The sequence below is a fragment of the Lineus longissimus genome, chromosome 10, assembly GCF_910592395.1.
Source record: "Lineus longissimus chromosome 10, tnLinLong1.2, whole genome shotgun sequence".
Classification (NCBI taxonomy): domain Eukaryota; kingdom Metazoa; phylum Nemertea; class Pilidiophora; order Heteronemertea; family Lineidae; genus Lineus; species Lineus longissimus.
The window spans coordinates 899,776-926,395 of record NC_088317.1 but is presented as its reverse complement, the minus strand read 5'-3'; the positions used below and the strand labels follow the sequence as shown (position 1 = coordinate 926,395).

Genomic DNA, 26,620 nt, shown 5'->3' with positions numbered 1-26,620 from the left:
ATCACAACCTAGCTCTGCTGACTGGAGTCATTGGACAATCTGCCATGTTATACAGGATGTCCCAGAAAAGGTTATGTAAAGCCTCCAGGGCCAGACACGAAGACATTGTCACAACCTGTCACTGTCTTGACCAGCTGGACAATCTTCCTTGGTCACTAACAACCTAGTTTTGACCAGGTTATTTAGTCCTTGTTAGAGGAGGTTGTGACACTGCATGGCCATGGCCAGATGAGTGCACTAAGTGATCCATGGTTAGAATCCGTCCTGCAGCGGAGAAGTTTCCCCATCCCAATCAAACAGTCCGATAGTGCTGTTTGGGCAAATGTGATCAAGTGAAGAATATCATTCTTTTCTTATCAAAAGACTTCATTTTTACTTCATTTTACATTTTAATATATTACAATAATCTATTTGAGGTTCATTTGTCAAGTACCTGATTGATATCAAATAATTGGGGGTAACTATCTAAAAGCTAGCTTGGGAACATGCGGTTGATGTGACAAACCCCAGAACTTATTAAATACCTCAGGCATGGATACTTTACAAATGATTATAAGCCTACAATAACCTGGGACTTCAACACTATAACTGTACTATAATACAACCATGATATGATGTAAGATTATTGTACATAGGTAAGCCATTCGAAGATAGAGACAGCATTAAGGACAAATTCAAGTAACAGCTATCATCCTGGTGAATCAGTCCCCAAACTCTCTGAAAACCAGTCGCGAAACATACTGTGAACCTTAAGAGGTTGGATTCTCCATAGGACAAACAATGAGGTTAAGATGGACCATCAACCACATCTAACCCTGGAATATCAGTCCCCCAACTCACTAAGAACCAAGTTTGGTCGGCGTCTCTAAAGGTCTAAAATGAGGTTTAGGCGGAGATGTAAGGTACGTCACGCCACAACTAACCATTGAGAATCAGATGCCAAACTCTCCAAGAGCCAAGTTTAAAGGGGTTGGCCTTTCTGAAGGACCAAATGATATTTCAGAGGCTATCAAATGCACATGATGCAACAGACCAGCTTCTCCCATTTTAGAGTTGAACGTTAGAACACAAAATTCACTTTGACAAATGTAAAATTTCGACAACAATGTTTTGCGACAACAAAATCTCATATGTATCAATTGTAAATCTACTTGTATGTGAACTTCATTATAGATGTCAGTGTAAACATATTAGAGAGTAATAAATGAAGTAGGTTTGGTGTCCGCCAGGTAGATAATATCACTATACCCTCCATCCAATTACAACAGTATGCGAGAGATTCAATTATTATCCCAGGTAAACACTGGATTTGTACATGTTTAGGATGCTTGAGAAAGACGTGAACGGATTATGTTGGTGACCTCAAAGGGAATGCATCCAATGGTAAATGACTTTCTCAAGTAAGCCCTGTAGTTTCACAAACCCAAAGGATACCAGTATTATACATATAGATACAAAAATGAACACTTAGACATCTACTCTTCAAAAATAAAGAACTGTCAATCAAATAAAAATGTCTGATTACTACCAATTACAATTAAGATGAACACCAACCAACTTTTGAAAGTTGCCTGTACAAAACTGAAAAATTCAATCAGAGAGTAAGTTGGCAAAACTGACAGTTGGCCAAAAAGACACATATGGATACAACAAGTGGAAGATGTTTTTACCTCATTAGCACAATGGAATGGCCTAATTTGCATGATGATCATATGACTTGGGTCATACCATTTTGGATTTACAGGTGTGAAAATAATCATCCTTTGATGAGCAGAATTGATTTACTGCTGGAAAATGAACAGAAGAAAGCATTGTCTTCAAATGTGAGTGCACTATAGGCATGAGACAGCCTGACAGTAAAGTACGCTACTATTCCTTGAAATTGTCAACTTTTTCACAAAATGTCTCACCAAATTCTCTCAGATCAATGTTGATCAATGTAGGAGACCAAATCTGAGACATCAGAAAGATCAGAGTTTGCAATTTCCTCATCCTCGGACACGCCAGCACCCTCTAAAAATGCCTCCTTGAACCCAGCGGACTTCATCACATCATCAAAACTACCCTGAACCGCTACTGATGACTTTTCACGATGTCCGTTCATTTTTTTCACTCGTGGTGCCTCATTTTCAGACTCAGATTCACTTTTCAAAGTCCGTGATTTTTTCGTTGATTTTGGTTCCTCCGATTTTTTAGCACTTTTTTCATCAGTTTCTGATTCACCCTCATTTTCCGAATCTTCGGAACTACTTTTGATAACATTACGCCGTTTAGCTTTTGGCTTTGATGGACTACTTTCCTTATCTGATTCCTCCGTCACCGACTCTGACGATTCAGACTTTGACTCCTCCTCCTCACTGTCCGACACCATACGCTGATAACTCCGACGCCTTGCTTTACATTTCACCGTCGCTTTTAACCGTGAAAACTTAGTTGCCATGGCAGCACTGTGGCGTTGAAAGCGAGACAATGGTTTGACCCGTATATGGTCCTCAAAGTCACTATCCTCCTCATAGCGTTTACGCTTTTTAACTGGTGTATCATCCTCTGTTTCCACCACATCTACTTCTGGTTCAGAATATGACGATGAGGATTTCTCACTGGCAGTATAGTCCTCTTCTGATTCATGCACACGACGTTTTTTCTTTGAGGTAGTAATGACCGGTGCAGAAACATCCGTGTCTGATGATTCGTTATATTTGACAGGTTTCTTTGCGGCAGCACGGCGTCTCGAGCGGCGCACACCGTCATCGCTGTAGTCACTTTCACTTTCTTCAACCACTGAAAGATGAACAGAATACTGTAAGATGAACAACAAGTATCACAATGTTTGCGTCGTCTTGGGAGCCATTGTTAGTAGTGTACTCACACACCATGTACGTATACTTGTGGCTGAAATACCATCAGCCTATACACTGCCATTTGTCTCATGGCAATACCTCTCACATCAGCCTGTACACTGCCATTTGTCTCATGGCAATACCTCTCACACCAGTGTAAGGTTATTTCTTCATAAAAGAAGCCACTGACTATTGAATGATCAACGAATGAATGCTCACCGAAATTATCCACCACATAGTCCTGCCATCTATTCGATCGCTTGCCTCGCTTGTTACGCGGTTGACGTCGGTGAGACTTGACAGACTGCCATTTGTAATCACTCTCCTCCGAGACGACGTCAGACAGACTGGCCTCTTCTTCCTCTTCATCAACAGAGTCCCTGCAAGGAAGCGATATCAACAGGTTATCAGGAGCCAGGAGATCAAGATATCATCTATCAATAAGATCACAGCAGCTGGTGCCATGGCCAGGCAAGCAAAGAGACATTTCAAGTAAGAACCATGAGAAGCCAGAGATGGATTGGCCCTCATCGATGCAGACAAGACTTGGCCTTGGTTTAACTCTTACCCCGACTGAATCTTTGTCACTAACTTTGTGACACGTGATTAACACAAAGACAAAGGCGGCGATGATACGAGGTGGTTATTCAGCAGATGTCAACACCAGCTCACCATCCGAATCACAAACTTACTCAGTAGCTCGGTACTCCTCACTGTCATCACCTTCCTCATAATCATCGAGGTTGGTCAGGCGAGGTTTGGGTGTTCTCTTTACGACTGGCGGGGGCCGCCCCTCATACTCCTCCTCCTCCTTCACCTCATCGCCACCATCTTTCTCGGATTCTTCGCTATCTTTTTCTGAGTCTTTTTCCTCGTCTTTCTTCTGCTCGAACTCCTGGAAGCAATCCTCCGTCTCTTGCATGGCCAGGATATTCTCCATGTCCTTACCACGACTCTTGGCAGCTGAAATCAAAGCAGACGAGAACATAAGATGAATAATACTGCAGATATGCTAATTCTTGTAGACATTGAAAAAAGTGTAGGTATCAAATGACAGTGGAACAGCCAAACTACACAACTCAGAACACTGACCCAATGAGTCCACTGGCCAACCTAAAAAAAGGACCACATCGCATTGTAAACAATCTAATACTTCAGTATTAAAGTTCAACTTACTTTTTTTCTTGACTTCTTTCTTAGGCTTTTCAACAGGAACATCAAGTGCTGAAATACACAAAACAAGACAACTGGATGAGTGAAAGTTCTATACAACACCAACAACCAACGATATCTGAGCTAACATACTGATCCACTATCAAAGACCTATATTCAGTTGGTTTTTTCTCTTGTTTATAAAACTGCTGACTATGAAAATTCATCTTTTGATCAAGGGTGTGTCAAGTGCTTTGCCAAAGGTTGCAACTCACCCGCAGGGTCATACTCCTCCTCCGCATCATCTGCTATGGCGCTATTAATCATTTGATCATAATCGGTGAAATTGTAATTAACGGTCTTGCGTTCTCGGGTTGATCGCGTGTACAACCATTCGTCATCTTCCTCAGATTCTTCCGTTTCCTCGATGAACCGTGGCCGCAGTCCACTCGACCGATGATGTGACTTCTCTTTCTTCTTCTTCTTCTTCTTCTTTTTATGGTGTTGAGGCTCTTCTTCTTCTTCTTGCTGAAATGTACAAAGTGACCAGTCTGGAAAAGTAGAGCCTGGGAAGCCTAAACTGGGTTAAGTTTGAAATGCACTTTTCTGTATGTCTAAAGTTCAAATCGACTACCGGTATTTGTACCAGCTCAATACCAATACTTGACAATAAGGATTGTACATTACTGTAGCAGGAACCAAGGCCATGATGGAAGTGTATACTCTTACAGATCAGTCCTCTATCACAAAACAAATGGTATGATTAGGTATCAAGCACCTTACCTTGAGGAGAATATTATCCAAACTGATGTTAACAAACGCCAATCTCTCTTTCCTTTTGACAAGACGCTCATTTTCCTTCAATTGTTTGTCAAGATCTTTCAATTTGAATTGTAATTTATCCAACAATTTAGCCTGAAAAGAAGATTGACGAATCATAAGACATGGACAATGCAATAAACGACATACCTGGTACAACAAAAACAAGAAAAACAAAAGAAGGACGATGCAATAATGTGTCTTGCTCAAAGAGTTAGGACACAGAAAAACAGTGAGAGTACTGAGAGTAGAACCCATCACTTCCTGAGAAACAGTGGAGGCCCTTCTGAGAGTAGAACCCATCACTTCCTGATCTTCTTCTTCTTTTTAGCATTCGATGACAGTACTCCTATTCAATACTTACATGTTCACATGGTGGGCAGAACCAGTCTCCCTCAGGGACCAGGAGTAGTGGGGGAAGGGTGCAGGTCGTGTGATAGCCAGCATCACACTTGTCGCACAATAAGATCTGAAATAAACAAAAAGTGTAGATTCCCGTAAGACTGAGAGGACATCATTCCCGTGAGACTGAGAGGACATCACTGGCTCTGCAAACAATATTGGTAGAAGGTATGAAAATATGAGGAAAACGGTGGAAAGGAAGTAGCTTTGGACAAAGAGAAAAGATTCTGAAAAAACTTACCAATTCAGGGTGGTCATATTTATGACATTTTGTACAAGGTTTATCATCTCCTACCACAACTGGTTCATCGCTGACGCCTTTACCTAAAATAGGAATTTAGAGTTACAAACAGCTTCAACATCCATGATAATGATCAACAAGTGCTCCAAACACAAGCAGTCAAACAACATGTACTCCGATTCAAACAATACAAGAGGGCATTTAACAGTATGTGAGCTCATCAACAAGCCAGCAGTGACTGAACTCACAGCCAAAAGTTACAGAACAGCCAAACTATTCACAAATGACACACATGATATCGAACTCTTAACCAATTCACTCCTTACCAACTATAGACATTGCTCTCTTATAGTTCCGTCCTAACTTTGGCGTAAAGTTCGGGTCGTTTTCTTCACAGGCGAACTCATCGTAGCTATTTTCACCGAAGCTGAGTTCTGATTCGCTCTCTTGCTGAAGATGGAGTAACTCAGCAAACTCGCTATCCTCACTCGATTCCACATCCGCTGACGACGAGTCTTGGTTTTTCCGTTTCTTGCCCCTCGACTTAATGGACTTGCCCTGCTTGCCTTTCTTCTTTGATAACACAAAGTCGCCATCGCTTTCTGGTTTACGTTTCTGTGGAGATGAATGGAGATTTAAACACATTGATGATTAGACTAGGTCTGGTTGACCATGTGTTTGAGGTAACTGGAAGGAGTGTACCCCTTGCTCCGGCTGTTAGAAACAGATATTAGCTCTTATCATCATGCTGACATGTTTGAAAACACTTTAAAAACATTTCAAATCAGTATTTCTAAAGTTCTCAAAGAAAACCCTTTCATTTCTGCACTTTTATCAAGTTGGTGACTAATTCTATAAGACTGACCTGAGAAAGAACCATGACTTACTCTATTCTTCTTTCCTTTCTTGCTGGTCGTTTCTTCCTCTTCTTCCGGTTCCTCCTCCACCTCCTCATAGTCCTCATCATCCTTCTTCTTCTTCTTGCTCTTCCTCTTCCCTTTGCCCTTCCCCTTCTTACGCACCTGACTCAGCGGGATATCATCGTCACTACTCTCGAGGGTCACCGTTGCCGCAGCCTTACGGTTCGCCTTCTGAGGCGACTTCTGTGGAGACTTGGGACTTGCCCGACTTTTGATCACTTTGACCGGTGGAACATTTTCTAAATCCTCCAGGATATTCGGCCGCTTCCTCTGACGAGAACTCCGGCGTAAGTTTTCCGTATCAATTGGAATCAGTTCCTGTTTCCGTGGACGTTTCCTCCCCCTCCGTTGCTCTCCATCTTTTTCCACAGCTCCAGTATCGCCATCTTTTTTCTCAGCCTGACTAGAGTCCTGATTGTCATTTCCTGCGATCTGTACCTCGTCCTCGACAACTTCAGAGCCTTTCTCATCGCCACACTCCCCATTCTCTTTTACCTCCTTCTCTGGACTTGGCTGATCCGCATCCTCTTTCCCCGAGCCTTCTTTCTCTCCCTCTTCAGAACCCGCATCGTCCTTTTCAGCTTTTCCTTTCCCCGTCCTCCCATTTTCTCCCTTCTCCATCTTCCCATCCTCTTCTTCCTCAGAAGGACCCGACGGCTCCTTCAACGTTATCTGTTTCTCGTTGGGAATTCCCTCATCCTCCTTCCTCACATCAGAAGCTTTTCGCTTGCCCTTCCTCTTCCCATTTCTTCCTTTCCTATTCTTCCCATCCTGTTCCTCCCCAGGACCTTTAGGAGACAGCTCCACGACATTGAGTGTCTCTATATCCCCACCACATCTGTCTCTCTTCGCTTCCTTCCCATCTTCTTTTCCGTCTGAGCATTCAGACATCTCCTTCTCCTCATTCTTTCCACCGCCCCCATCACAACCCCCTGATCCATCTCCTTCAGGAATCTCAACAGCCTCCTTCTCATCCTCAACCCTGTCATCTGCTTCAACACTTTTATCATCAGCTTCAACATTCTCATCGTCTGCTTCAACTTTTTCAATGTCTGCTCGTTGTTTCTTCCTTTCCTCATCAATCTCATCTACTCTTTGATCAGCTTCTGCCTTCTCTTCTCCAGTATCTCTCGTCTTGGTATCTGGTCTCCCTTCAGAGTCCTTTGCCTCCTCCTCTTGATCTTTCTCCTTCAAACAACCTCCGCCATCACCATCAACTGTTTCATCCATTTCCACTACATCACTCTTCTCTTCGACTGCCCTGCTCCCAGTCTCTTCCTCACTAGCTCCAACTTTCTTTCCATCACCAACAGAATCTTTCTCATCAGTTTCTTTCTCCTCAGTTTTCCCCACATCTCCCTCACTTAGTTCCTCTGCAACATCACATGGCGTCTGCTGCAGTGAATCCTTCAGATCACTTCCTCCATTCGGATCATCCTCTGACACCTTCTTGTTTTCATGACCCTTCCCAATCTCAGGTGATTCCCTCTCTCCCTCAGTCGTTTCTTCGTCAACATTCTCAGTATCAGCACCTTTGGAAGCATCACCACCATCTCCAGATTTACACTTCTCCTCTGTTTTATCCTTGACATCCCCCAGAGAGGAAGCTGCACCCTCTGTCTCCTCTGGCTCATGCTTATCAGAACCTTCTCCTGGTAGGTTTCCTCCATCAGCTGCCATCTCTAAATCTTTTTCCTCGACTTCTTTGTTGTTTTCATCTTTCTTTCTTTCCTTGTCCTCAAGAGCAAGATTTTCATCTGATGTCTTGGCATCCTCATCAACAGCATCATTGGACTGATCAATCTTACTACTAGTTTCCTTGGCAACGCTTCCATTCTTATCACCAGAAGCACCATCATGCTTGGAAACAGAACTATCCAGTGATTCATTAGCAACAGGGGTATCATCAGTTTCCTTTGCAACTGCAGCATCACCACAGCCATAATCTATTGATTCCTTTTCTTCCACATCCTCTGATACTACACTGATGTTTGTCTCTGGTGCTGTTCCACCACTATCCTGAATTTCATCTTTCCTTTCTTCAAAACTGTCCTTCCCTTTTTTCACGTCTATCTTGTCTTCCCCATCTTCATTGTCAGCATTATTTTCCTCCTCCTGAAATTCAGCTTCTTCATCTTTCACCACAGCATCTTTCTCAACCTTGTCCTCAGCTTCTTCCTTACATTCAGTAGCCTGGATACCAGGCTCAACTTTGACCTTGACATCATCTTCAACCTTGACCTCTTCACCACCTTTGACTTTCTCATGGTCTATTGCACTTTCTTCCTCTGTTTTGATTTTCTCACTCACTCCATCTTCACGTCTGCTGTTGTCTGCCTCATCTTTCTCTTCTGGCTCACACTCTCCTTGGAAGATCAACTTCTCTTCTTTGATTTCTCCAATGTTCGGTTTGACATCTGAAATACACAAAGAAAATCTGTCAAAAATTGTAATTATAAGAAAAAGATGCTGAGGTTTTGAATCCATAGCAGGTAGTGTTGGAACGTCAAACAGTCCTCAGGTTATAATCGCAAATATTGAGATTTATCAAGTTTACCTTTCTCATTACTGGCTGTAGTACTTGGTGTTGATGACCGGCTGTCCTCATCCTTAATAAATGGACTGCCTGTCGATAATTTCGAAATAAGACAAGCAAGTTCCTCCCGGGTTCTGAAATTCAAGAAACAAACCAGTTAAATGCAGTGTAAGAAACCCTTCCTGTTCACAGCTAGGCAGACAAGACTAATTCACAGCACAGCTGTAAGACATTATTATCTGAAATCATTTTTATGGAAGACCTTGACTATTATTGTCTGGTACTTTTTGACAGGGTTTTGTTGCTCATGGAATTAATTCACTTTAGAATATAAAACCTATCTACTGATGGTTCTGGTTTTGTGACTTCTTTCAAATCCCACCCCTTCTTCTCCTCTATTTCAACTCACTGGCAGACGAGTTTCCATCCTTCGTTTCCAGAATTGTCCGGTTCTTCTTGGTAAACGAGAAGATTCAGTTCTTTATCCTGTAAAAAAACAAACAGAGTTTAATCCTGAGAAAAAAACTTTTGCCAGTTTAAAAAACTGTCAAAGACAACCAGCCAGAACTTAGGGTCACAAAAAATAAAGGGGTTTCCATTATCATGAATCGTGCGCAAGCTGTAACATATCTTGGTTAATGATACAAGCTATACCTGATACTGCTAAATCAGGTTCTACAGGTATAGCATCACTTACCAGTAGATACCAATAGGCAAGTCCTGCCCGATCCCGTCCCAGGGGTTGAAAGCGTAGGTCCTCAGCTGTTTTCTCATTCACCTTCTCCTTGAATTTGGCAAAGCCATCAAACTGGGCTTCAAGCAGATTCTGAAAGAAAGAGAAATGAAAATGAGTGATCTGACTGAGTCTTCATACAATAACCCACATGACACCATCTAACATGTGCTGGATAAATATATAGAGAAGTTATTTCATTCATCAGCAACTTCACCTCGCTTAGATGCATACCTTCAATATCCTTAATTTCAAAGCAAGGTTTGAATTCTTGAAGCCGAATCTCTCCAGCTCCCAAGCATCGAACTGGGAATATTTATGGCAGAACTGAAACAAGAACAACACTGAATAAAAATAAAAGTTTTACAATGGAACTCATAAATAATTTCCAATGTCTAATTCTTGCATATGTAGCATTTAAAGCAATAGCATATGACTGGTTGCTAAATACTAGACGTCCCACATGAAACTGAACAACATAGCCTATTCAGCTGTCTTCATAATCATAATCATAAATCCTGATATTGAATTTTAAATCTGAAGTCCAGCAAATCTGAGAAGAGGTAACCTTGTATCTGTAATACCAGTGTCAGAAACCTTAAGATTTCTCAAATTCCGCAGAAGATGATATTATCATTGACATGATAACCCAGTAGTACCTTGATTAATCCCTTCTGCCATTTTTCAAATGTTATCTTCTGTCCAGTCCTTCTCATCAGCCGGACAAGGATGTTCAGGAGTTCATCATTCACTGCAAAGATACATGCAAGCATAAGGAATCCTACTGTAACCTGGGAAATTTTTATGAGCATTGTGTTTTTTGCGATGAGCAAAATTGGCAACAAAATATTGCAACAACAAACATCTTTTTAATTGAAATTATATTGCAGTTGGCCTTCCTTGGCCCTAGACCTTTTGTCATTGACATCAGAAAGGCCATACAATGAATATAGAATGTAAACAAATGCACATGATGATGTCATAATTTTGGCTTTGCTCTGTTCTGTAAGTCAAGTGTAGGCCTAGTCATCATCATATCATCATCATCATGTTGCTGTAAAAATGCCATTGTTGTTTTTTCAGGCATTTGCATTTAGGGGTAATTAGCACGAAAAATGGCTCACAATTTCTTGTATCCTCCAGGTAATTTTGAACATCTTTAAATGTCAGATCGGGAAGTCCCAAAAGTTCACCAAATTGATCTAGGAAGCTGCAAATAACAGCATAATTTGGGTCAGAAAGACAACAATTTTGGCTTGCAGAAGCCATTTTGGATGCAAACATAATTAGCCAGAGCTAGCAAAAAATTACAAGGCAGTTTCGAATATAATTTTCAATCGCCTTAATCTCCTTATCCAGCTATTGAATAATCACGAAAGTAGAAACAAGGCTTCTTTTAGACAAGTTCTTTTGATCTAGTTAGGCATCATATTTTAGGAATCGTTAATTACACTTTTACTCGTATTGAGTAATTGAGCAATTTGTTCAATCAAAGCTAGGAGGCAGCACTGACAATGAGGAAGTCATTGTGTTGACACCTATTTTGTTGGTATACAAAAATCATGACATAATAATGCGTAATATTGTGGTGTTGTTATTATCGTGTTATGGAGCATTTGGTGAGCTTCCCCCAAAGACAAGAATGATCCCTTGTCTGATGTGAACAGTACCGGTGTGACAGCGGATATAGTCCCCCTGGGGCCTGGAGTCATAGTCCGGTAGCATTGTATTTGATCAATTAAGCACTAAGCAGCATGCTATATTGTATTGTACCGCTAACCCTCACCAAAACATTTAGCAATGCGGGCTATTGTTACACGGACTATCAGCCCTGGGACTACTATCCCTTGCTCACCGGTTCCCTAGAGGATGTAGGGGCCTGAAATGGCTGCATCATGGGATTGGGAGGATAGGTCATGTCCCAGACAGCAACAATCGGTGATCCTCAATTTGGTCACCGTGGCATGCATGCCTATCTCAGAATAAATTAACTATGTTGCATATACATGGCTGTATAGCAAAATAGTCAAAATTAGCAAAGATATGCACATGTCACTGTGCTACGAGTATTTGGTCAGCAGGCGTTCGTCTATTACGCGATCACGACCACTTCGTTGAGCAGATAAACGAAAGTTTGATACCTAACTAATTTCTGAAAGATCAATATTTTGGTTTTGCTAATGTGCCTTCACTAATATGTTCTTTCGTTTTCATCACAAGAAATATCAACCTGAAAGTGATCTTGATTTTATCGATAGATACCTCTTACACTAATTAATATTCTAATGCAAGTGTTTTTTTTATATATTTGTCATAACAATTTTACATTACCCAAAATATGTGTGATACCAGCAGACCACAGGCCTAGTCCACATATAGGCCCCTATTATAAATCAGATACTTGGTCTTGGTCAATTGGACAGATTACCACTCGGAAGAGATTGTCCCCATGTTTATCAGAAATGTCTTCAGGACGGACTGACTGATGAGACTGTCCATATGATTATTGGAGATGTCTCTTGGACAAATTTCTCTTTGGGGAATTTCTAATTGAGGAGCCAGCACAATTAAATACTCCATTGGCATGTGTGATGTTATCATCAGTATCTTTGTCACTATTCTGTATTCACTTTCATCTCGGTTGTGTTGGCATTTGTTTCAGGTCTCGCACATTCCCAGAAACCCAATGTTTTGTTTATTGTTGTGGATGATTTGAGACCAGCTATTGGCTGCTATGGCTACAACAAGGTCCTCACTCCAAACATTGACCAGTTGGCTGCCAGGTCCATTAGATTTACCCAAGCACATACACAAGTAAGTTGTTTGTGGTGTCTCCTCTTTCCTCAGGTTGTGACTGATGTCTTTGCAGACGGCATGAACACTTGCACCCTTGGAAGTCTGAGAGGTTGTGACTGTCTCCTAACAAGATACATCTGGCACAGAAAATCATATAAATGATCAGACCGCAGAGGTGCTTGTGAAGTTGATGATGCTTTGGGGCACAGAGGCATTAACAAAGCTCCTCCATATCTGCTCTCTTTTTCTCGTTTTCTTAAGATGACACTCTTAAGGCAATGGTGCCCGAGTCCAATTGGTGCTCATGATTTGATCACCTGTGTGCTCTTGGAAGTCAAATACGCAAAGGCAAATAGCTGATTTATTACTAATAGTAATCTCTGATTTAAACTTATTTCCAGCAAGCAGTCTGTGCTCCTAGCCGGACCTCATTCTTGACTGGCAGGAGACCAGATTCGACCAGAGTGTTTGCCTTCCATCCCTACTACTGGAGAGATGCTGTGGGCAACTTTACAACTCTTCCACAGCACTTCAAGGAGAATGGGTACCATACTCACAGTATTGGCAAGATCTTTCATCATGGTGAGTACAGGGTGTCTCGACTCAATATCGGGATGGATGTAGTGACAATGTCACAATCAGGTTCCGAAGACGAATGAGACAAAGTCACAACCTCAACTATCATTGCAGTACACGACACAAACATCGAAGACAACTTCAATTTCTTATTTGTCCAAGATCGCACCTTTCTCTTTTTAAGGTCGACCCTCCAATAACACTGATGACTACCCATACAGCTGGTCCCAGCTTCCCTACCGACCGTCAACCATGGATTATAAGATGAAAAAGGTAAGTTGTGACCTTGGTCAAAACACTTTGACTTAATATCCGTCCCTTCTGTATGAATGAGACTTTGGTGCTACTTGTCATAGCTGCAATGGACAGTGAGGATGATCTTGAATAGTCACTTGATTGTTCTTGTAACTATGATTAACACCTTGAGTGCCCAATGACATGTCTTCAAAGCCCAACCATTCAGATCTATTTCTTCAAAGCCCAACCATTCACTGCCCAATTTCATAAAGCCTTGGGCACCCAAGGTGTTAAGAAATTTCGTGATTGCCTAGACATTTTCATGTATTGACATTGTTTAAGGTTTGTCCTGGACCGGGTGGGAACAAGTATATGAATCTCTTGTGTGCCGTTGATGTCTCCACCCAACCAGAGGAGACGCTACCAGATATACAAAATGCTGAACATGCCGTAGAGTTCCTCAAGACACGAGCCACGATGCAAGACAGCGAACCATTCTTTCTTGGCCTTGGGTTGTACAAGCCACACGTGCCTTTCAAGTTTCCTAAGAGGTATCTAGGTGAGTGGCCTACGCTGGCAGATATCCGTACACACCCAGAAGAAGACCTTCAACGAATCTGACTAATCTGGATGAAACGCTTCGAGTGTAGAAGAGTTTTAAAATTTTTGAAAATATTCTTTTGTCCTTTGTTTCCAGTACATACAAGCTTACTTCATGGATCTATAAATTTTCATGTGATCTTTCAGACCTGTACCCATTGTCAGACATCGATCCAGCACCTAACCCCCACCTTCCCCCTGGCTTGCCACCAGTCGCTTGGAACCCGTTCACCGCGATGAGGGTCAGGGATGACATAGCTCGCTACAATATCAGCTTCCCTTGGGGGCCTGTCCCTGATGATCTGGCGGTAAGTGAAATGCATTCCTCTCTCCGTTCTCAAGTGACCATTTTGGAGTTACAATGAGAGTAGTTCTACGATATTTGTTGGAGCCAAATTTCATACATGTAACAGAAATTGTAATGCTGACGGTCCTAGTTTAAACTGCCCCCTGTCACCTTGTAATGCTGACGGTCCATGAGTAGTTTAAACTGCCCCCTGTCACCTTGTAATGCTGACGGTCCTAGTTTAAACTGCCCCCTGTCACCTTGTAATGCTGACGGTCCATAAGTAGTTTAAACTGCCCCCTGTCACCTTGTAATGCTGACGGTCCATGAGTAGTTTAAACTGCCCCCTGTCACCTTGTATTTGTCCTTTTCAGCTCAAGATTCGTCAGCACTACTATGCGTCAACAACATACATGGATTACTACCTCGGTCAAGTCCTCTCAGCTCTGGACAAGTACGGCTTCAGTAATAATACAATTATCACATTCATGGGGGACCATGGTTAGTGTTCTTGGAAAAATCCTGCGTGAATGCATGTTTGTTAATATTTACAGTACGAGACAAAGTTGATAAGTATCTTTAAGTTTGAATTTGCCTCCAAGAGCTATCTTATCTTACTGTTTTGCCCTCGTTGGTAGCTTCAAATGACACCTTGGCAACTGAAGTGGGATGTGGTGTAGATATGTCCATGCTGTTAGAACTTGCCTGCAAGGATACTATAGTTGCAATCCACTTTCCACAACTTCAGTTGTGACTTGGAGCACTGAATTTAGATTTACTGATATATTGTACAGCGGACTGTTGATTGTTACTACTTTTATTCCAGGATGGTCCCTCGGTGAACATCAAGAGTGGTCCAAGTTCAGCTTGTTCGAGATCTCCACCAGGGTCCCAATGATGATCTATGTGCCACAACTCACACACTCTCCAACAGCACTTCCATTATTCACGCACATTGACCCATTCATCTCAAGAAGGAACTCTGTTTGGAAGAATGGCAGTACACTGAAGTTCCACGCTGGACTTGTCAGTGATGCCATGGTGGAATTAGTTGACATTTTCCCCACATTAGCTGACTTAGCAGGGCTGAAAGTGCCCCCTATTTGCCCTGAAAATCCCTACATGGTGGATTTGTGCACAGAAGGATCAAGCCTTGTGCCATTACTAGAGGAAAAGGTGAATGGTGTCGGAGGAATCTCACAATTTAGATGGAAAAATGCCACATTTAGTCAGTATCCACGACCATCAGATATGCCGCAGGAGGACAGTGATAAACCTTATCTGAAACATATCAAGATAATGGGTTATTCCATAACCACCTCATGTTGTCGTTACACCGAATGGGTCGGGTACAATCCAAAGACGTTCACAATAAACTGGCATGACGTGCATGCTCGCGAGTTGTACTTACATGAAACAGACTCCCTGGAGGACGAGAATCTGGCAGACAATCCTAACTATAAGGAATTGGTGGAGAAGTTTTCTTTTTCGTTGAAATTGGGTTGGAGAGCAGCTTTGCCAAATGTAGTTGCTGTGAATTTGGCAAACATGAATGACCATGCTTTCATTTTAAGTCTTTTCTGCGTTATGATCTGCAAGGTGCTGGATATTTAGGAGGCTGCCTTGTTCTCTGTGCCAAATTGGAAGTAAGTGGGTCTTAGGTCACACACGGACGAGTGGTGGAACATCACTTGTCAACACAGCAAACAAGTCCTTTACAATGGGTTTATTTACAAGTCGGGGGAAACCATCAGTATATTATTGGCTTGATTGTACGGGACATTCTGTGAAGGGTTGAAGCTGGAAGAAATAGAACAGTGCGAGTTGATCTGAGTATCTGAGAGATAGTCTGCCATTAGAATCTATGTAGTTGCTATAGACAGATATGTGTTCGTTTTGTATTTTCATACGGAATGTTCAAGTTTAATAAAATGGGTTTAACTATGAGAGATATTGTGCCTTGTGTCTTTGTTCTCTGAAGTGTCTTACGGCAACCTCAAGTGGTTGTCCCTTGTGAAAAGACATCAACGTTTTACTTGGGTTGTGATGTCACTTCATGTGACGTAAGAAGTGACCTAGCCAGTCACGAGAGCAGGGTGGTGTACAGTGATGAATAAGGGACATACAATCCAACCCCCACTCTAGAGCAAACTCGACATAAATCAGCCGTGTCAATCCATAATGGCGTCGGAAGGGTGTACAAGTCACAATCTATGGAGGTACAGACTTCTCAAGTTTGACAAGCATCCCAATACCACTTTCCATCTGAAGCCATGTAGACACCAACTCTCCAGGGGAGCGACCGCCCTGTCAGTATCCATATGGGGTTGTGGGAAATCACTTGCTAAGGGTTAACTAGTCTCAAAACGCATGCCATTCACAACCAATGATGTCATTGGAGTAACATGTCCTCCAAGGGTGAGATGAACTGGTATACAAGTTCGAGTATCCAAAAGGAATTCTAGACAAAAAGACAAACATGGAGATGAGAGTATAAGTAATTATATATTTTCATATTTACAATGTCAAATGCTGTTAGCATTGATCGTATCAAACTTAAATGCGGACAAAGAGTACTCCACATGTACCAAATTAGTCCAGGTGCATATAAGTCAAAATGCGCTCAATGAGGCTTGAAAAATATCAAATGGAAGTCCAAATTAAGATTAAATTGGATCCTAATGTAATAATATTTCATGATCTGAGGTCGAAATCATTCTGTTTATACATATAAATATACATTGTCTATCAGCACAATATCGCCGGCCCCTACTATACGTTGGCTGGTTCAGTGGGTATGTGGTGTCTCTTGCAGATATACACTTGGCCTGAAGTGGCAGTTATGACATACATGAAGTTGTCATACATAACTGAAATAATGAAAAATGAAAATACAGTGTTGTAAACCAAGCTATATTCTAATGTACACAGTATCTAACTTGCTCAACATTTCTCATGTTACTGTTAACAAAAGCTTGATTGCGAACAAACAAGCTCAAAGGATTCCAGGAAACTTATAGAGTAAGTAGATTAGAGCCACACTGCTTTTCATTACTGTAATCACAGCGAGCATTTGAAACAACCCAAAAACTTCTGGGACATCCTTCTTGGATATTACATAGTATGACGTCACTTTCCAAAACATGGCCGACGTCTGCTTTTGGTGCCGATATATTTGCGCTTTGAACGGCCGATTTAAATCCTCGATATAGGTCATGTAGCAATATTTCGGTACGGAAATTTGGTCATTTGTGATATATCGAGTTAATGTCTCACGGGTAAACCGTATTTCGAACGATTTTAAAAGCTTTTTACTTCGTCTTCAAACCTACACAATGTAGAGATGGATGAGCTTATGCTTCGAATTGGTTCTTACTTGATAATCTTTTTAATGGCGTCCTGTCATCAGCTGACATCTGTATCTTAGCAGCTTTCTGTATCAGGTTCATAAAAATATCTGCCTTAACTTCGTCATTCTCCAGTTCTCCACCAGACTGAAAGAGAGAAGTGATAAACCAACAATGTTATGAAATCAGCAAAACAGTTGAAAGCATACATTTCAACATATGACCGGTCATACACTGCTGTACAGTAATCAAACAGACCGTATTTTTACAGATCAATTCACTTACAAAATCTGTTATTGTCAAATCCAACTCAGCTCAGCTTGAGCTTGTAGCAACAACCTGACTCTGGCATCATTCTGTGGATAATCATGTTTGTTACTTATGCTTTTGCAGGCTTCACAAATCTGCCAGAAACTTACACCAAGTACAGCACCATCTTCATTGAGGACCAGAAAGCCGAGAGAATCGGGAATGCGATCAATTCCTTGGGTGATGGTGGACATTCTACCTGGTGGGCTGGTCACTGTTCACTAAAAGATTGGAGAAACAAGTCGTCACAATTCTGTTGGCGTCATATGCAATTTGAAGTGCAGCGGACGTCACGGTTGAACATAAGTTGTGCACTGGTTCAACGGAATACGCTGCATGACACAAGGGCCTCAACATCACAGTAGAAAAGAATCATATTGAATTTGGCTAAATCACAGGGCTGGGCCAGGGCTCTGAATCTGATATGGGGGGTGGGTGAGGCCAGGGGGTTGATCCAGCAGGCTGGCAGCGGACATTTGTCTTGACCTAGCTTGGCGCTGCTACAGCTTAAAGTGCTGTGGTGCAGCCTAGAAGCAGTGTCATCATTGGCGAAATCGACCCAAGTTTGTGAGGGACTGAGTTTCGTCCAAAAATAGATCTGTTTACACACAAATGGCAATGGCGTATTGCAGGTACACGTCAACGGGCCATTGTCGGACGTCAGTTCGCCAAGAAAACTAAAGGGAAAGGAATCGAAGGATTCATTGAACTCATCAACAAATCATTAGTTTTCAGTGAGGTTCAACTGTATTCCTAGGTAAATCACTTTGGTATATAGAGAGTAAGATTACAATTAACTCACGTTAAAGTTTGAGTTCCGGGGAGGTAGCGTTGTCAGTACGTTGGTTTAGGGGCGCAATAACCTAGCTTATAGCGAGCAATTAGTACACTAAGATTTCAGTGATTAACATAATAGTTGCAAGTATTTGGCATTTTAGACTCATATTTCGTGCTATAATAACTACGTTGTAAACATAATGCTCAAAATTGATTCATGAAAAAGTTGTTAGGGCAATATCAAGCAAGCAGTAATGGAAAAAAGTGTAATTCCATTAACTGAATATTGTTTTTAGACACTATAACATTTTAGGCCTACTTTTCCGTAAACCACGAGAACAATGTATGTGAAAAAAACAACACATATAAGTGAGGCGCCGAGTATACAGTAATTGTAAGGTAAAGAAAAGCTCGGTCTCTAAAGTCTGGAGGTCCGGAGTCCGTAAACGTGACGGTCACGAGAGTGATTTGTTCTTACGGATAGATCGAGAGGGCGGTTTGGGGTTCCGCCGACGGTGCTCGCATGCATTAGTCGTATCCCCGAAACCTTTACAACGCGAACAAAGCTCGTGGCATCCATGACGGTATAGGAATTGACGGTGAGGTAACAAAAAAACTCGTGGCATATCGGATGCGCATCCGATGACGGTAAAGAAATTGACGGTAAAGGATCTCGTGGCATATCGGATGCGCATCCGATGACGGTAAAGAAATTGACGGTAAAGGATCTCGTGGCATATCGGATGCGCATCCGAAGACGGTAAGGGAATTGACGGTGAAGGATCTCGTGGCATATCGGATGCGCATCCGATGACGGTAAAGAAATTGACGGTAAAGGATCTCGTGGCATATCGGATGCGCATCCGACGACGGTAAGGGAATTGACGGTGAAGGATCTCGTGGCGTATCGGATCCGAAGACGGTAAGGGAATTGACGGTGAAGGATCTCGTGGCATATCGGATGCGCATCTGATGACGGTAAGGGAATTGACGGTAAAGGATCTCGTGGCATATCGGATGCGCATCCGAAGACGGTAAGGGAATTGACGGTGAAGGATCTCGTGGCATATCGGATCCGAAGACGGTAAAGGAATTGACGGTGAAGGATCTCGTGGCAAATATAAATTTTAGTTTTACACTATTATGTAAGTGCAAGCTCCAGTGAGCTCACACAACTGTTTGACAGTCCTGGCTCCTCCATCGTGCTGACAACATGATGAGAGAGATGAGACAGTCACAGCCAGGCAAAAAAAGTCTTGGCTGCTCTGCCAAGTTGTCAACATGGTGAGAGAGATGAGGAAGTCACAGCCAGGCCGAATCAGTCCTGGCTGCTCCACCGTGTTGACAACATGATGCGTGTGATGAGACAGTCCGCATCAATCTTCGCCGCACTGCCTAGTTGTTAATAAGGCGAGAGAGATGAGACAGTCAGAGCCAGGCCGAATCAGTTCTGGCTGCTCCACCGTGTTGACAATAATTATGGTGAAAGAGATGAGACAGTCACAGCCAGGCCAAATCAGTCTTGGCTGCTCTGCCAAGTTGTCAACATGGTGAGAGAGATGAGGCAGTCACAGCCAGGCCGAATCAGTCCTGGCTGCTCCATCATGTTGACAACATGATGAGAAAGATGAGGAAGTCACAGCCAGGCCGAATCAATCCTGGCTGCTCCACCGTGCTGGCAACATGATGAGAGAGGTGAGGAAGTCACAGCCAGGCCGAATCAATCCTGGCTGCTCCACCGTACTGACAACATGATGCGAGTGATGAGACAGTCACAGCCAGGCCACATCAATCTTCGCCGCACTGTCTAGTTGTTAATATGGCGAGAGAGATGAGACAGTCACAGCCAGGCCGAATCAGTTCTGGCTGCTCCACCGTGTTGACAATAATTATGGTGAGAGAGATGAGACAGTCACAACCAGGCCAAATCAGTCTTTGGCTGCTCTGCCAAGTTGTCAACATGGTGAGAGAGATGAGGAAGTCACAGCCAGGCCGAATCAGTGGCTGCTCCACCGTGTTGACAACATGATGAGAGAGATGAGGAAGTCACAACGTGACAACCTCAACTTTCATTGCACCACACAACACAAACATCGAAGACAACTTGAATTTCTTTATTGTCCAAGATTGTACCATTCTCTTTTTAAGGTCGACCCTCCAATAACACTGATGACTACCCACACAGCTGGTGCCAGCTATAGTATCAAAAACTTTTGTCTCAAGATGATTAATATTTAAGTACTTTCTCAATACCCCCGAAAAGTCCCAGGGAGTCGAATTGGAGCGAAACGACTGGGGGCGAAAAGGTCAGGAAGCGAAACGACCGGATACCACGTGACCCTTACTCGCAAAAACCCAGGGAATCTCGCTGAAAATGTAAAGGAAATCAATTAGATCATGTGACAGGTGCGAGAAGTGCTCAAAATGGTGGACGGATGGCAAAAGTGATTCCACCTCCTTCAAAACTTTCACCGAATTCTCATTATTTGTGGCTGTTAATGGTCGATTGATTAGTTCTTCGTCATGGCCAGTTATTTCCAGACCCTCAGAGAGAAATTTGCAGGCCTCCCCACGCATCAGGTGAGCAGTTGTAATGACACAATTTTCAGTTTTGTTACAAAATCTGTTCACCTCCACCTGTGGAGTGTTCACTTTTGTCACTCTCACCACTCGCCCACTATCTGTCGTCAGTGTGTGACTTTTCGGGCGGACTTTTCAGAACTGTCTTTCTTCTGACTGTTCCTACAGTATCTCACCTGCTCACACTGCACATATACAGTAGCTACAAAATGTGTCATCATAGACGTCATAATAGGTCATAGCCTTTCTTTCACTTTTTATTCAAGTATCGGCTGAGACACCTGAAGAACATCGCTGCAAGAAACCTCATCCTTCCTGATGACTTGCAACACAGCGATGTCTCATATTTCCAAACCTATTTCACCCTCCACCAGACTGCAGAGTCCAAGGCTTTCTACACCAGTGAGATCATCGAGGGCTCATTAAATCCAAACTGGAGAAGTTTTGATCTTGTTCGATTCCAAGATGATATCAATACAGCTTCATCATCTTTCACCATCCGAGTCTGGGGTGGCAAGAACCACAACTTCCGCCTGATGTGCGAGTGGGTGCTCGACTTGAGTGGATTAGTTTTCCTTGGAGAGCAGACACAGAAAGATGCCATCAAGTATAAACCAAACTCATTGTTGTTTGGAATGTTCGATGTTTATTTTGGTGCTCCAATGGAAGAATTCCAAGAGTTCCCAGTGCAGGATGAAAGGGATGTGAGTATTTTAGAGAAAAAATGTATTAAATGATGAGAGTAATTGAGCATTGGGCACTATATCTACCAAATTATGTAAGCTACAATTGTGGTTTGCTACAGAAAAGCCTTCACTGGTATGTAACAACCAGCTGCCTCTTCAACAACAAATTTATTGCACCTTGTTTTAGCTGATATTTTCCAATGACGTTATCGGGACAAATTTGGTCAGTTTGAAGAAACTCATTTATAAATTTGTTGTCAGTTTTGACAAACAATAATACAGATACTTGATTTTTCTTTGGGAGAATCTGAGGCAGAATGAATGTGTAAATATTGATGTCTCTTCTGACAGGCTGGGCCACGGTCTCCTGATGTGCTGCTTCACTCAAGGAAAGTTGAACAGGCCTCAGTCAGGATGTCTTACACCACAAACTCCCTGGCAAGGTAACATCCCAGAAGCAACTTTCTTCTGTTTATTACTATCTCAGTTGTGCCATACTTTACTCAGGTCCTAAATGCATAGAGCATTAGACTGAGTGCCGGTTGGAGCTTTCAATTTCCCCCTTGTTAAGGAGAACTTGTCTCAGTTGGAGCTTTCAATTTCCCCCTTGTTAAGGAGAACTTGTCTCAGTGTCCTGTCACAAAGTCATGGACAAACTCTAACTTTTCACTTCGTGTTTGTGAGATACTTTTGATCTCTTTCTGTATTCCAGAATCATCACCGTTCTGCGCGCCATCAAACAAACGCAGGCTACAGTAAGGAAGGTGCGGACATCAATCGAGGACCGTCTCCTGCTGTCTCAGTCACGATCAAGGAAGCTGGCAGAGAGGGAGATGCTATTACTGAAGGTGAACCAAGCGAGGCAGGAGCTGGAGTGGCAGACCAACCAACTTCAACAGGAGAAGGATGCGTATGAGAGGCTGCAGGCTACCAACCATCAGAAAAGTAAGTTGCATTTGCGTAATATTAACCAGGGGAGAATTAATGCAAAAATTGGTTGTCAGTTACATGTCACTTTTCCTCTTTTAGTTTTATAATGAATTGTCTAATCTTTCTCAACAGATATCTCGCTGCGCAACCGGCATGACACATTGACAAGAGATGGTGACCGGCATATTGATAAATCCAAAGGATATTTTGATCAGAGGTAATTACCTTAAATCTTTCCTGCACTTATCAACCATTATTCTCTTATTCTCTTGTGTGGTTGGTACTGACCCAAATATTGTTGTCTAACTCTTGGCTCGTCTTTGCTTCAACAAGAACGGAAGGTCAAGGGTTCGAGCCTTGTTGGTTGATTAGCGGCCAGCTAGTTGAATACAGGATACAAACTGCGTTCTCACGAGGCGCCTGGCATCAAGAGATAAGAGTTTGGAAGTAAAGAGTGTCTCATAAGCCAAATCTGAGGGGCAACACTTTTATAAACAAACCTTACTTATTTTTCAGGGACAAGTATATCAAAACCAATGCACAACTCTTCATGAGAAGGAAACAACTGATTTCCGAGTTAGCCATCATCTACCCGATAGAAGAGAATAAAAACCAACAACATACAGTGTGTGGAGTCAGGCTGCCGAATTCAGAAGATTTTCAGGGTAAGTTCCCTAATGCTATTTCTGCAATTTCCAGTTCAGTACAAGATCCTAGCACTGCATTGTCTGTTGGTTATTTGAATGTAAAGATTGATCTGACTTTTATGTTGTCTATTCCTCCAGGTGAAGACGAGACGATGATAGCGTGTTCCCTCGGTTATACCTGCCACCTTGTCCAGATGATCAGTCAGTTCCTGGACATACCGCTACGCTACCCAATGGAGTTCGGCGTGTCGAGGTCGCGGATTCATGATCATATCATAGATAAACTATCCGACTCCGATAGAGAGTAAGTGGACTTCTTGTATTGCCGGGTGATATTTTGGAAAAGATCAAAATCTGATTTGAGATGCTGATTAATTAAAAAGAGAACTCTGATTGGTGGGAAAATATGCATTATTTCTGTTGGGTGTTATAGTAACCAAGGACATGGCCTCCATTGTGATTGACCAAAATATTTCGACAGTATCTGAATAGATTCAATGTTTTTTTTCAGGTTCCCATTATATAGCAAAGGAAAAGAACGCTTCAAATTCAACTATGCCGTTTTCCTCCTCAACAAGAATATAGCCCAGCTACGCAACTACTGCGGCCTTGGTACGACCGATCTCAGACTGACATTACCTAACCTGAAGAGTCTGTTGGAGCTTCGACTAGGAGTCCGATTGTAAGTCAGTTTGGAATACTCTCCTATTCTCAATCTAGTTTCAGTGATCTTACAAATTGCCTTGATGTTGTTCAGGCCAGTGTCTTTCAAATACAAGACCAAGCCACCATTTATGGCTGCTGCTACACCCGCTCAAAATAGGATTTTTATGGGTCCCACACTATTTAAGGAGGGTCTCTAGTGTTGTTACTAAAAGAGATTTCCAATCTGCAGTGGTCCTTTCTTCATTTTGGTTGGTAAAATGATACTTTTCAGGGATTAGCAGAAGCCCTGTTCCATAAGTTTATAAGAAGACCTTGTCCTTGTTAATCTCTGTTAGATGTGTTTAGGTGAAACAACGCACGACCAGTACCTTCTTCATCAGTGGTATCAATGTGAAAAGACAGGTTTATGCGGTGCTCTTCTGTTGTAACCAAGTTTTGCCATTTAGGTTTGAACTTTAGGAGCCATCTTGACAGTCATGTGTGAGATCTGTTTTCTGTCTATAGTTATAGTTATGGTAGCACCTAGTTGGTGTAGCCTTCAACTGCTAAAGGCAGACTTATGACTTGCATCATTTGTAGTTGTCTAATCGGTGAAGCACAATATAGTTTCTATGCTTACATTTAAGTTTATCACTTTTGATATCGATTAAATGCTTCGCCTTTCAAGAAAAAATACACCAGATTTTTGCCAAATAACACAGCCAGCTTGAATTTGACTTCACTAACTTGTGGTAGGGTTAGGTGTTTGCTTGAGTGTGTATAGCTGTCAACTGTGATGAATGTTGCCGAAGGCCGGTTTTATATAGATTTCACAATATGACAACAATTCGAAGGATAACTAGTAAATGGTCTTGCTCAATTTGGGTCAATCCACTATGTCAAAGTGCCAGATCAAGTGGTGCACTTCCAGCCTTTTTGGTGGTCAGTTTTAACTGTATCAAGATATATTGCTCTAAGAGATTTTTCAATATATTTGTAGTGACAGCCCTGAGAAGCTTCTGAGCGGTTCGACTAAAGACTTGTACATCCAGCACCGCAGTGAGAAGCGTCCGATGCAAGGCCAGAGTGCCAACACGTCTCCAAGCAAGACCCAAACTCAAAAGCAATCGCCAACCAAATCAGACAGCATGCTACAGCGGCGAAACAGCGGGTTCGACGACATTCTAATTCAAGAAGTGGCAAAAATGCAACCACCGAAATCTAACTACAATAGTAACAGTTTATCAAGCAGTCCAAAGAAGTCCTATCCACCTAGTCCAACGCAGAAATTGGATGCGGAGTTTGATGAAATCTTCAAAGGCTCGCCAGATAGTTTTTTCGAAGTGAAAAATCAGGTGGCGGAGATTGATGATAGCCGGGAAAGCAGTGTTGATAGAGGACATGATCAGTTATACCCTCTACGTGAACACTTTTTGAAAAATCGCAGCCGTGATAGCAGCCTGGAGCGGTCGGAGTGTGCAGAGACAATGAACGTGGACTTCTATAACACAGTGTCGGTGGAGTCGGACTTGTTGAAAGATAGTGACAATGGGGATGTAAACCGGGGGATGACGCCCCCTGATGGTGATAGTGAGAACTATGATTCTAAATTCAAAACGTGGCATAATACAACGCGGATAAACGCAGATGGAGCAGTGCAAATAGAACACGGTCATTCGTTGAATAAAAATGAACCGTTAGAAATACAAATTGGGGAAACTCGTGAAAACGATTCTGGCAATAATCAGGAGGATCATTTCACCGACAGGTTACATGCATTGTCTATTGGGTCGAGGTTTCAGATGCCAGTGGGTAACATTGTCTCCGCAGATCACTCGGATGATGACATTCATGTAGAATCGAGTGCTGGCGCTGGTGATTGATTGACAGCAATGTGACAGAGTGTCAGGTCTGTGATTGGTTGATGTGGATCATGTGTTCATTAGTCAATTAAGTGATTGGTTGTGATGTACATGTAGGTGCCATATCTGGACTATAACAAACGGTTTGAAGCTTTAGTCTAGGGGACGCCTCAGTCTCAAATCTGCCTGTCATTGAAAACCCCCAGAAGTTATTGAATCCTTGAAAATCTTGGGGGGGGGGGGGGGGGGGAAGAGTGCAGTACAGTACAGAAGGTCACAATTATTCTGTGATTTTGATGCAGATCTTTGAACTAGGAGCCTGACATGTCTTCTCCACAACATATTTGTCTCACTCAATGTTTGGAAGACATGATGATCTGTGATAATTTCTAGTTGGAGGAAGCAGCAGATATGTAAGATTTTCATCTTTCACAGTCCTGGTTACACTTGTAGTTCTGACAGTTTCAGAAGAAAAAACCTGGTAACAAGTGGGTCGGGGGTTTCTCACCGAGAAAAATAGGAAATTCCTTATTATTTTGACCATGGACCTTTCCGGATATTATTTGCTCATCATGTGAGTTTGTTCCTGAAGACTGTTGGTAGTCCAGGAAAGGGGGGTGTCTTGGGTATCAAAGCCCATCTTATATTGTATAGAAATTGTAAATTGTATATACATGTAATTGTAAACTATGAATGTGA

General features: G+C 42.3%; 4 protein-coding genes across 5 annotated transcripts; 2 read left to right on the top strand and 2 right to left on the bottom strand.

Annotated features, from left to right (window-relative positions):
* Window positions 1-370: 370 nt before the first annotated feature.
* LOC135494637 (remodeling and spacing factor 1-like) lies at window positions 371-10,912 on the bottom strand. Its single transcript, XM_064782788.1, has 16 exons — window positions 10,768-10,912; window positions 10,303-10,394; window positions 9,878-9,970; window positions 9,608-9,736; window positions 9,320-9,396; window positions 8,932-9,044; window positions 6,342-8,791; window positions 5,781-6,069; window positions 5,455-5,537; window positions 5,176-5,280; window positions 4,776-4,907; window positions 4,268-4,520; window positions 4,017-4,064; window positions 3,533-3,803; window positions 3,060-3,220; window positions 371-2,781 (listed from the first exon to the last, which is right to left on the bottom strand). The coding sequence occupies exons 1-16, from the start codon at window positions 10,910-10,912 to the stop codon at window positions 1,925-1,927; spliced, it is 5,298 nt and encodes a 1,765-aa protein (XP_064638858.1). The 3' UTR covers window positions 371-1,924.
* A 238-nt stretch (window positions 10,913-11,150) lies between these two features.
* On the top strand, window positions 11,151-16,085 carry LOC135494536 (iduronate 2-sulfatase-like). Its single transcript, XM_064782593.1, has 8 exons — window positions 11,151-11,262; window positions 12,306-12,457; window positions 12,841-13,021; window positions 13,200-13,288; window positions 13,595-13,811; window positions 14,000-14,160; window positions 14,513-14,639; window positions 14,965-16,085. Exons 1-8 carry the CDS (start codon window positions 11,217-11,219, stop codon window positions 15,750-15,752), a joined length of 1,761 nt encoding a protein of 586 aa, XP_064638663.1. The 5' UTR covers window positions 11,151-11,216; the 3' UTR covers window positions 15,753-16,085.
* A 547-nt stretch (window positions 16,086-16,632) lies between these two features.
* On the bottom strand, window positions 16,633-18,820 carry LOC135494873 (ragulator complex protein LAMTOR4-like). Of its 2 annotated transcripts, none has more exons than XM_064783181.1 (4): window positions 18,597-18,820; window positions 17,905-18,015; window positions 17,515-17,632; window positions 16,633-17,008 (listed from the first exon to the last, which is right to left on the bottom strand). In XM_064783181.1, the coding sequence occupies exons 2-4, from the start codon at window positions 17,986-17,988 to the stop codon at window positions 16,911-16,913; spliced, it is 300 nt and encodes a 99-aa protein (XP_064639251.1). In that variant the 5' UTR covers window positions 17,989-18,015; window positions 18,597-18,820; the 3' UTR covers window positions 16,633-16,910. The 2 variants fall into 2 exon arrangements, with proteins under 2 accessions (XP_064639251.1, XP_064639252.1); XM_064783182.1 differs by lacking the exon at window positions 18,597-18,820 and adding an exon at window positions 18,401-18,528.
* Window positions 18,821-20,997: 2,177 nt separating this feature from the next.
* On the top strand, window positions 20,998-26,164 carry LOC135494993 (UV radiation resistance-associated protein-like). Its single transcript, XM_064783375.1, has 9 exons — window positions 20,998-21,151; window positions 21,418-21,855; window positions 22,189-22,280; window positions 22,550-22,782; window positions 22,900-22,984; window positions 23,284-23,432; window positions 23,553-23,718; window positions 23,926-24,096; window positions 25,060-26,164. Exons 1-9 carry the CDS (start codon window positions 21,095-21,097, stop codon window positions 25,940-25,942), a joined length of 2,274 nt encoding a protein of 757 aa, XP_064639445.1. The 5' UTR covers window positions 20,998-21,094; the 3' UTR covers window positions 25,943-26,164.
* Window positions 26,165-26,620: the final 456 nt, after the last annotated feature.